General features: G+C 44.2%; 1 protein-coding gene across 1 annotated transcript; it reads left to right on the top strand.

Moving 5' to 3' along the window:
• The first annotated feature begins 2501 nt into the window (after window positions 1-2501).
• Window positions 2502-9658, top strand: LOC138783858 (patched domain-containing protein 3-like). Its single transcript, XM_069959127.1, has 4 exons — window positions 2502-3281; window positions 4635-4756; window positions 5128-5273; window positions 6881-9658. The coding sequence occupies exons 1-4, from the start codon at window positions 2541-2543 to the stop codon at window positions 8740-8742; spliced, it is 2871 nt and encodes a 956-aa protein (XP_069815228.1). The 5' UTR covers window positions 2502-2540; the 3' UTR covers window positions 8743-9658.
• The last annotated feature ends 2157 nt before the right edge of the window (window positions 9659-11815 follow it).

Below are 11815 nucleotides of genomic sequence, written 5' to 3'. Positions count from 1 at the left end.
GTTACACCACACTCTGCACTTCTTCTGGGGTCTCCTGTTTTCCAGTGTGGGGGACGTCACCTGGAAAATGTTGCCCTGGTGCGATACGGGGTCCTTCATATCCAGAAGCGCTGGGTCCGTTCCATGGCTGCTAAATATTAGGTCTCTGTTACTGCTTCTGATATTTTCGGATCGTGCCGCAAGCTACAGTAGCTCGGGCAGCGAGGGACCGGAAGAGGGGGTGCTGGTATAAAAGTCCCCCCCGTACAGGTGGTGACCTTTATCCAGCAGTGGGAAGATCAGTTCCCGAACGATCTCCCCACTAACTCGGAGGATGGGGGGGGGCTGGATTTGGGTGTCCCTTCCTTCATACACTGTAATGGTACCTGCATACTGCGGAATGGCGAAGGATAACCCTTTGTGCATTCCGCAGCTGGCACCCGCCGGCGGACTGATGCGGGCGCGCGTCTCTGCCCGTGTCACACTCCATTCTATGCACGGGCGGATTCTGCCCTCTGTCCAATGAATGAACGTGTTCATTCTTTGGACGGACAACGGAATCCGCCCTTGCATAGAATGGAGTCTATGACACGGGTGGAGACACGCGCCCGCATCAGTCCGCCGGCGGGTGCCAGCTGCGGAATGCACAAAGGGTTATCCTTCGCCATTCCGCAGTGTGCACGTACCCTGGATCTGTAAGTGTACCCTGAGGTACTCTCACAGAGTTTGTAGAATTTCACGCCATACCGTCGTCTCTTATTGGGACGGTACTGGCGGAAAAGACGTGTCTGGGGGGCAGCGTACGCTACGCTACCCCCCAGACACGTCACTGGATGATGAGGATAATGAGGATGAATGGAGGAAAAAAGGATCCCCCCAGTCATCCTCACTGGCTGTTTCGGTGTCGGAGGCAATAATAACATATGCGTCCAACGCCGAAAACACCCTGGGGGGCCATCTTTATACAGGGATTAGTATATGGGGTATGTAAGTGTGTAGTGGTGCAGTGTAAAACTTTATTCCATGTAGTGTGGTGTAGTGTAGTGTTTTTTACGTGTTTTTTTGACAGTAAGAAAATAATATCCCTACGCCAAGAAAGGAGCTGCTGATAAATGCCGCACTTAGATTGCCGAGACCCGCCGAACCCGAGGACCCGAGTGTTTTCGAAGATTTCCGACGCTGGACGACCGAACCCGAGAGTGAAGCGAAGAAGACGCGAGGATGGCACGGACCGCAGATCTTCGCTCCGGACGGCCAGATCAGGTGAGTATGGTACACCTGCACCACACACACCTGTTCTGCACCCCTCAGCTACCTAGCAGTTTTTTTACACTTTGATCGCCGTGATGGGCCGGCCGGTACTGGCCGGCCTATCACGGCGATCGTGGGGGTGGCATCGGCGCCATCTTCCCCCAGTACACTAATGGCGATTGGTGCTATCTCGGACAGCACCAATCGCCATTGCTTTCCGGGTCACCGGGTCACCGATGACCCGGAAAGCTGTTTTCAGCTGCTATATGCTGATCTGTATTGATCAGCATATAGCAGCGATCGTCGGTACGGGAGAGGTTAATCACCCCCCGTGCCGACGAGCAGAGATGGCCTGCTATACATTATAGCAGGCCATCTTCCCCGACCGCTGTGTGTGAACACACAGCGATCGGGGAAACATCGGGCGTAAGTATACGCCCGTTTGCGTTAAAGCCCACCCTGTGGGGGCGTATACTTACGCCCGATGTCGTTAAGGGGTTAAGCCAGACTGTGCCAGCATAATACATACGCCAGTATCAGGCTCCAGTATTAGGATCACAGCATAATACAGACCGCAGTATCAGGCTCCAGTATCAGGCCCCCGGGACATTACAGACCCCAGTATCAGGCTCCAGTATCAGGCCCCCAGCATAATACAGACCACAGTATCAGGCTCCAGTATCAGCCCCCTAGCATAGTACAGACCCTGGTATCAGACCCCCAGCATAATACAGACCCCAGTATCAGGCCCCCAGGACATTACATACCCCAGAATTAGGCCAGTATCAGGCTCTGACCAGCAAAAACAAATCTAGGTGATATTCCTATACTTTAATAGCATTAGCTATTAACAGGTCTCATTCAATATTACATATAAAGAGACGTCTTCATAGGACACGAATGACTTCTTATAATTTTACTTGACTGAAACTAAAAGAGAGTAACAGTCTCTGCAATAAAATATGCAACACAGACCGTACTGAGCGATGACAGATGCTACTAAACTGTAATACATTTGTAAATGCCAGTTGGCATATTGGAAGTTTTCCAGTGATCATTTATATTAAACCATAACAAAAAGATAAACATTGGGATGTCAAAAATAATGAATAATTCTATGTATTGATTTTGCGCCATCTGTTTCATTATCAACCATTAAAAAAAGGTGTTCGTAGAGGTGTAATAGCAGATTATAAATTAGAACCCTGCGGGTGTGCTTACATATTCCGTGACTATATTAGTGCCAAGTTACCTTGGAGGACTGTGTAAGTGCTAAGGAGCATTCACAGTCACTGTATACTTTCCATGCCATGTGCACAGACCAGCAGAACATGAACTGGTGCTATGCGGACTGCTTAGAAAGGCCACTTTCTTTGGGGTTTCGTAGACTGGGTAAACTTATCGCAAGGAACCCTTGGTACTTTGTGATTATTCCTATCATTTTATCGGTTGGGTTAGGAGTTGGGTTATGTTTCTTGGAAAAAAGAGAAATCAATAAGTTGGAAGAGCTCTTCACTCCAGAGGGGGGTATCGCAAAGGGTCAGAGGGATTTTATCAAGATACATTTCCCCATGAATGAATCAGGCCAGTTCTCGATACCGCGACTCTATACGGAGGGCACATTTGCTTCTCTCATCATCGTAAGCACATCAGGAAATATACTCAACTGGAGCAATTTTGAGGAACTTCTGAAGCTGGATGCAACAGTGAAAAACCTGACCTCAAAGTCTTCTATGAGATTCAGTGACTTGTGTGCCCAGATCGATGGTCCATCCTGCCTCCCAGCTAACCCTCTACTCAATTCAATGAATAGTACAGAGGATATCCTAATAACATACCCAGTGCTATCCAATGGGGAGTATATCGGACTGTACATTGGAGGTGTGATGCTAGGTCCTGATGACCACCTACTAAAGGCCCAGGCTCTACGGTTCCTATATTATCTAAAGGATGAAAATGGTAAACTCCAAAGCAAGAGCTCGGAATGGCTGGAGGCCTTCATGACATTTCTACCCCACGAAATAGAAAAATTACATCTGAGGTCTCTGGTGGTAAGTTAAAGGATTCTTTTATGAAGGTTTGTTTTTTGTTGTTGACAAAGTGTGATGGCTCAGCCACTAGGGTAATGCATCTCCAATATATGTAGTGCTACTAATATATTATAAAATTATTATAAAATATATCATATATTATAAAAATATTATACAGCAAAGGTTCTTGATGAGTTTATAAGACCACGTCTTAAGAAGAGTTAGTACCCCCTTGCAACCACAGCTTTGTAATATGCCCATACACTTTCAATGACTTTTAGTCAAACATTAGTCTGACTTCTCTCCCAATACTCCCAGCTGTGTGTAAATGGAGATGGGGAGGTAAGACACTACCCGACTCCCCTTGTAGCAGATTATATAGGGTCCTTTACTTAGTGTTTGAGTGAAGCTCATGGGAGAGAAGTGATGATCGAACTTACCAAACATTCGGGTTCATCCAAACCCAAACACTCTGTAGTTGACTCCTAGTCAGGCTGGTTTGATGCCACCCTAGAGAGTCCTGGAAAACATGGATACAGCCACAGGTTATGTTCCCACAACATCTTTTTTTAGGTGAAAACAGCCGTTACTGGATAATGACGGCCATTACTTAGTGTTTGAGTGAAGCTCATGGGAGAGAAGTGATGATCGAACTTACCAAACATTCGGGTTCATCCAAACCCAAACACTCTGTAGTTGACTCCTAGTCAGGCTGGTTTGATGCCACCCTAGAGAGTCCTGAAAAACATGGATACAGCCACAGGTTATGTTCCCACAACATCTTTTTTTAGGTGAAAACAGCCGTTACTGGATAATGAACTGCGTTTTTCACCTAAAAAAGATGTGGGAACATAGGCATGTGGCTGTATCCATGTTTTCCAGGACTCTCCAGGGCGGCATCCAATTTCTCCCGCCAGTAGGAGTCAAATGCCAAACAGTTCGACAAGGTTTCTCAACACTACCGTAAAAGACTAAGCCCTCATTACACGGGCTGATTCAGAGTAGCAAGCCTGTCCGGTCTGCGCTTGCTTGCTCTTCGTTCCCCGCTCACTGCCAGCGCTATTACACATGTTGACAGCAAGCGGGTAAGTGCGCGGGGGGGGGGGGGGGGGGGGGCAGCAGATCGTTGCTATCGTCTTTCTTCTGTCAACATGTTTAAAGACGTTAAAAAACAATGATCAGCCGACATCATGCATGTTGGCTGATTGTTGACTTTTATTACACAAATCGATTATCGTTTGTAATGGCCGATAATCGGCCAAATATGCTACATCTAACCCACAGCCATAGCACAGTGATTGTGACTTTCCTTGTGTAAATGGATATAACCATCTGTGAAAATAACCAACATGCTCCTCTCTGCACCAACCACAGGTTTACCACTCAACATCTATTTCTCTACAAAAGGAGTTTGACAGGAGCACAGAAACTGGTATCCCTCTCTTCTCTATCACCTACGTTGTGACCATAGTCTTCTCTATACTATCTTGTATCAGGTAAGTGAATATCGGAGCCCACAATAAAGCATGTAACATTCTAGGTCAGTCTCATCACCATGGATGACACTCAAAAATACTCATCCTGCTTCATATTGTTAATCCATGGATCCCAAATTTTGCGGAACACATTTTTTTTTATTCAACCTATAAAATCCAGCATTGATAACTCTGACAGCACTTCTTTTGCCATCGTAAGTCTTATCCCCAGAAATAACTTTTTTTCCTCCACCCAGATCTTCTTTAAAAAAAAAATGATTATTGTGCACAGTGCTGCACAATAATCATTTTTTATAGAACTTTACAGGTGCAATTAAAATTGTTAGTTGAACTTAGTAACATCATATAAAATCTGTTCTGCTTTGTTTCAGCTTTGACAATGTAAGAAATAAGATTTGGTTGACTACAATTGGAATGATATCTCCCGGATTAGCCATATTGACCAGTTTTGGGCTGCTTTTACTGTGTGGAGTACCATTTGCAAAAACTGTTGCATACGCACCCTTTCTTATTCTTGGTGAGAGAACTTTTTTTTTTTTTTTTTTTTTATATTTTCACAAGTTTAAGTTTATAAAATTCTGTAATATATAACTAAATTTCTTAGTTCAAAGTGGTTCCTGTCCCGAGACATTACATTTCACATTCTGCATTCTTTAGAACAATCTGCAGTGTCAATGAGCTAATTCTAAGGCCATCAACTGGTTTCAGAAAGTTGTACAGATTTTCAAATTCCTTCATTTTAAAAACCTCAGTTCTTCCAGTACTGTATGAGATTCCCTGCAGGAAGTGGTATATTCTTTCTGGCACAGTGCTCTCTGCTGCCACCTCTGTCCATGTCAGGAACTGTCAGGAGAGCTTTTCTATTGGGATTTGCTACTGTTCTAGACAGCTCCTGACATACACAGAGGTGACAGCAGAAAGCACTGTGTCAGAATGGAAAGAATACGCCCCTTCCTGCAGGGCATACAGCAGTTGATAAGTATTAGAATAAATGAGAAGGGGAGGATGAAAGAAATAATGTGTACTTACCTCCAGGCTCCAGTATTGATGACAGTATATCGCAGCTCCATTCCCCTGTTCCCCGACTGCTTCCTGGTTAGCAAGAGGCCCTTTGATGTGATGTTCCAGGCCCACTCAGACAGTCAGCAGCTGTAGCAGTGTCCTGCCTCGACCGCTGACTCGCTGAGTGGGCGTCTCTGGTCCTCTCTCTAACCAGGAAGGGACCACGGAGCAGAGCTGCGTTATATGGGCATCATCAATGGAGCAGTAGAGGTAAGTACTAGAGATGAGCGAACCGGGTTCGGGTTTGAGTCGATCCGAACCCAAACGTTCGGTATTTGATTAGCTGGGGCTGCTCAACTTGGATAAAGCTCTAAGGTTGTCTGGAAAACATGGATACAGCCAATGACTATATCCATGATTTCCACATAGCCTTAGGGCTTTATCCAACTTCAGCAGCCACCGCTAATCAAATGCCGAAAGTTCGGGTTCGGATCGACTCAAGCATGCTCGAGGTTAGCTCATCTCTAGTAAGTACACATTATTTCTTTCATCCTCCCCTTCCCCGGCACTTTGGCAAAAAAGCCCCCTACCCGGAATTCTCCTTTAATTTTCCATTATGTATATAGTTACCACAAATTGCACAAGTCCAGTGTGGCAGTAGTAAAACATTGGTATTTTTTAGGTCCAGTTAAAATCCATAGGTAGAACAAGGTGCAGTACCATGCTGTCCACCTAAGTTGGTGCGTTTTTTGGCTCCGTACTGCTCCCTTATTAATGGCTGCAATGCTGGGATTGTGCAATTTGTGTTTGCAATAAAAACAATATTAAATAAATGAAAGACCACGCCATCTAAAATGAATGTCCAAAAACGTGTTCACATTGGGTAGTTCCAATGGTTTTGATGCCAAACAAGGATTTTTAGCATCGTAAGATCACTATGGACCCATTCTGGCTTATGGCCATATTCTTGTTTGGGCCATTTATATGGCACCAACATTATCTCCAGCAGTATCCAGAATTGATTCCTTCATCTAATGGAGTCTTATAGCCCTGTATTAGGCACATAACGCTCAGCGTTTGCATTCAATATCACAGTGTATTCTTGCTTTTGTCTTGCCATAGGAGTCGGGGTGGACAATATGTTCATTATCATCTCCTGTTGGCAGCAAACAAAGGTGACCAGTACGATTGAAGAACGTATGGCTGACACATACCGTGATGCAGCCGTATCCATCACCATCACTACTCTCACGGATGTCCTGGCGTTCTACCTCGGTATAATGACCCGCTTCCCCTCCGTCCAATCCTTCTGCATCTACACGGGAACTGCTTTGGTCTTCTGCTATATCTACGGCATAACTTTCTTTGGCGCTTTACTGGCTTTGAATGGGATGCAAGAAGATAGCAACAGACATTGGCTAACTTGTATGAAAGTAAATAAGAAAAAGGACGATAAAAAGAGCGTTTTGTATAATGTATGTTGTGTTGGTGGCTCCTATCACCCAACGCGGGAGACTGAAGTTGAGCATCCAGTTACCGTATTCTTTTACAAGTACTATGGCCCACTTCTTACAAAACCTTGGACAAAAGTATTGGTGTTAGTCTTGTATCTGTTATACCTATCCGCCAGTATTTATGGATGTGTTCAGATACAAGACGGAATTGACATTCGAAATTTGGCGAGACCCAATTCTTCTCTGACCCATTACTATGATTTCGAAGCTGTCTATTTTTCTAAGTATGGCCCAAGGGTCATGGTGGTAGTGACCAGTGAGGCAGATTACTGGGATATAGAGACTAGGGAGATTATTGAAGCTTGTATGATGGCGTTAGAAAAGAACCATCACATTGCCAAGAACTACACCGTGTCTTGGTTGAGAGTGTATGGGAAAATAGCTAAGGAGGCAAATCTGAATATAACCACAAAGGAGAATTTCCTGAAACATTTAGGTCAAATCTATCAAAATTTTTCTCAGTTTCAACAGGACATTGTAACGGATGGGCACGGCATTAAGACATCCAGATTCTTCATCCAGGCCATTAACATAGTCACCGTGGATGACGGTAAAAACATGTTAACCCACTTACGAGAAGTCACGGCCAACTGCAATGTCGAAGTGTTTGTCTATCATCCATTGTTCATCTACTTAGACCAGTATGTCGTCATTATCCAAAGCACAATTCAGAATATTGTGGTGGCGACGGTGGTCATGCTGGTCATCTCAATATTGTTCATACCAGACCCATTGTGTTCCTTGTGGGTGACATTTGCGATCGCATCCATTATAGCTGGGGTGACCGGCTTCATGTTCTTCTGGAAAGTCAACTTAGATTCTGTATCGATGATAAACCTGGTCATCTGTATTGGGTTTTCGGTTGACTTTTCAGCTCATGTCGTATACGCCAGTGTTTCTAATAGAAAGCCGGATGCAAACCAGAGAGTGATTGATGCCCTGCATGTCTTGGGTTACCCGATTGTACAAGGGGTTCTGTCGACAATTGTAGGGATTGCTGCTCTTTCTTCGGCACAAAGCTACATCTTTAGAACCTTCTTTAAGATCATGCTCTTTGTCATCACGTTTGGGGCTCTTCACGGGTTAGTATTTATTCCCACATTTTTAATAACAGTAGGAGCTTGTAGAAAACCGGGGAGCGGCAAAGTAGAAACTGAAAATGACGAAGGGAAGCATACAAAGGTTTTGCCCCCCGCAGTTATTTACAAAATTCATCCATTAGCGTCTGATATCCAGATGAAAAAAACAGAGGTGAGCTTGCCAGGATATGCCATTTCCACATCCAACGTGAAGGACAAGAGTAGTCTCGACAAGAATTGTTACTGTATGAGTTGGCAGGGAGGTTTTTACTCTGTTGTTCATGCAGACGTCAAACATAAGGACGAGGATAAAGCTTACACACTTGTGGAATATAGAAGGAAAATGTTGGAAGTTTACCTGGAAGATAGAACTGATCAGGACTGCCGCTAAGAGTCCTATTACATGAGCCGATGAGCTGTGTAAACAGGCGCCAATCTCGAAGATTAGGGCTTGTTTACACAGTCTGTTACTAGGCTTAGTAGACACACGGGAAGGGCCGTATAAAATTAAAAAAAAGCCGGATCCTTCCTGTAGTCTCCTGCTTCCATCATTCGTTGGGTACTCATCCCCTATTACAAGTTCTGCTCCCGGAAAGAAGGACAAAACTATGTGATAAGCTGAACTTTCTGTTTGTCAGGTTATCACTGGTCCTATTACACAGGGCAATATCAGCCTTTTTGGCCAATGGTGTTGAGCGAACTTGACGAACTGTTTAGGTTCGGGAACGTTTTCCAAACACGAACACTCTGCATTTGACTCCCAGAGGTGAAGAAGTTGGATGCTGCCCTAGGGAGTCCTGGAAAACATGGATAAAGCCATAGGCTATAGCCTAAATGCCAAGAGAACGTTGAAGAACTTGAGTAGTTCGGCAAGTTTCCTCAATGCCACCAATAATAAATTTTAAAATAGGGCTGTTAGTAATATTGATACTTAAAAAAAAAAAAAACTACACAAAATTCAGCAAATATGTCCTTGTCGTTGCATTACCATAGAACTGGGCACTGTATGTGGTATCTATGTAACCTGCATATGCGAAGGTGAGAAGGTTTCTTACCTGAAAGACCATGAACGCCCACTGTAAATGAGACAAATAAATGCGCCAGGGACACATACTGTTTTTTTTTAGTTTTTGTATTTTTGCTAATGAGGCCTATTAATAAACATCTATTACAATGTGTTTTATTACATTAATAATAATTCATATAATCACATTTAATCATTAAATATTAATCATTATCAAAATATGAGCTGTGTAGAGTACTGAAAAAGAGATATTATACCTGAATAATAGATAAATATAATAAATATGTCAATAAAATTAACTGTATCATGAATTTTCCTTTATATTATATTTAATTATGTGTAAATCTGTAGTTACTTTAGCCTTTTAAGCATATTTACCTTGCTGTAAGATTTGCTTTGACCGGTGTCAGTCCTTCTATAAATGTTACTGGGTCATGTGGTGATTTTTTACTATTTTTTTTGTTATATCTTGTCCGCTGTACATTGGTGAACAAACATCCACATAGTCTTCCTTAAATGTGACTATATTAGCCATCTCTTAGGCACTACTATGTAGAAAGGTATTGGATTTTATAGTACCCTTAAAGTGTCCCTGTCGTTTAAATGTTTTTGCAGAAATCAATAGTCCAGGCGATATTAAGAAACTTTGTAATTGGGTTTATTAGATGACAAATGCATTTTTATAATGAAAAAGCTGTTTTAAGCTCTCCCCCCCCCCCGTTTTCATGATTGTCTATAGAGAGGGGAGGAGGGAGATGAGGCACCAAAAAAAGGACAATAAAGAGTTAATTTACAGATACATCACCAGGCTATCTCCTCTGACCTCTGAATACCAGCTTTTACACAGCTCCCACTGTGTAATCCTTTGTTCTCTGCTCCCTGCACATAACCCTGTTTACACAGGAAGATATGAGGCCGACGATGATAAATTTTAAAACCTGCTCAAAAGACCCGATCAGCCGAGGATGAGGAGTTTCCCCCCCCCCCATCCTCAGTTGATCGACATCACTTTTACATGGGCCACAGGAGGGTTTCTAGCAACACTCCTGGCTGATAATCGGCCACACATCGGTACAAGGCCCTTAAAGGAGTACTCCAGCGGGGGGGGGGGGGGGGGGGGAACGTTTTCGCTGGGGAGGAGGTGGCTGAGGGAAAAGACGTCTACTCACCTCCCCGGTTCCAGCGGCGGGTCCTGCATTGCGGCGCTCCAGTGCCTGGTTCCCGTCTCAGGTCCGCTCAGCCACTCAGTGACAGAGGCGGGATCTGAGCGGACTTTAAACGGATCCCGCCTCCTTCACTGAGTGGCTGAGCGGACCTGAGACATCACGGTTCGGGCCCGCGTCAGACACCCGGAAGTGACCGGGCACCGGAGTAAAGAGGTTAGAAATGTACCATTGTCTGTAAGGAAAGCTGAAGGTAGCTAAGTATATAATGTTTATCCTCTAAGCCAGTGATGGCTAACCTTGACACTCCAGCTGTTGCAAAACTACAACTCCCATCATGCCTGGGCAGCCAAAGCCATATCTTTGGTTGTTCAGGCATGATGGGAATTGTAGTTTTGCAACAGCTGGAGGGCCAAGGTTAGCCATCACTGCTCTAAGCTGATCTGATGTATCTGAGAAGATAGTACTGCACATGCTCGCCCTCTACTGTCAGGACCTAGCAAGTGCATATGCTGCATGGTGTAAGCCAGGGTTGGGGAACCTTCGGCCCCTCCAGCTGTTGCAAAACTACATTTCTCATCATGCCTGGACAGCCAAAGGCTGTCCAGGCATGATGGGAATTGTAGTTTTGCAACAGTTGGAGGGCCAAAGGTTCCACATCCCCGGTGTAAGGTTACAATGACGGCTTTGAACTATAACTTGTGAACCATTGGACATTGGATACGCAAATCTAACTAATTCATCCACAGCTAATTCACACAAACTGACGCATAGTGCATACTGACCTAGCGATAAATCTATCAGACCACAACCAACACTAGACAACGAATAGGTGGAACCAATTCCACCACTAGTGTAGGGAATCGCTCCGCTGGGTAAGGGGGACGCCCTATCCTAGCGGCTCTTTTGAGGCAGGGTATAATAGGCTCATATATTCTGACTTGACCTAATTATCCCTCTCTCTAATTTTTGTTAAATCCCTGACCCGGGACTATTCACACTGTACATATTTGTTAGCACCTTAATAAATCCCTGCTTGATATAACTCTTAGCGTTGGTCCACCACGTGTTATTTACAGTTTTTCCTTATGTTTGTTTTCAGACAGTGGGGACAAAAAATCCTTACTCATTTTGTAGGACTGCAATACTCGGTTAGTCTATTTAAAAAATCTCCAAACTTCCAGTACTTACCAGCTGCTGTATGTCCTGCAGGAAATGGTGTATTCTTTCAAGTCTGACACAGTGCTCTCTGCTGCCACCTCTGTCCAGGTCAGGAA

This window comes from Dendropsophus ebraccatus, chromosome 2, assembly GCF_027789765.1.
Source record: "Dendropsophus ebraccatus isolate aDenEbr1 chromosome 2, aDenEbr1.pat, whole genome shotgun sequence".
Lineage (NCBI taxonomy): Eukaryota > Metazoa > Chordata > Amphibia > Anura > Hylidae > Dendropsophus > Dendropsophus ebraccatus.
Note: the sequence above shows the minus strand (reverse complement) of the source record. Positions and strands in the feature narration are given on the sequence as shown.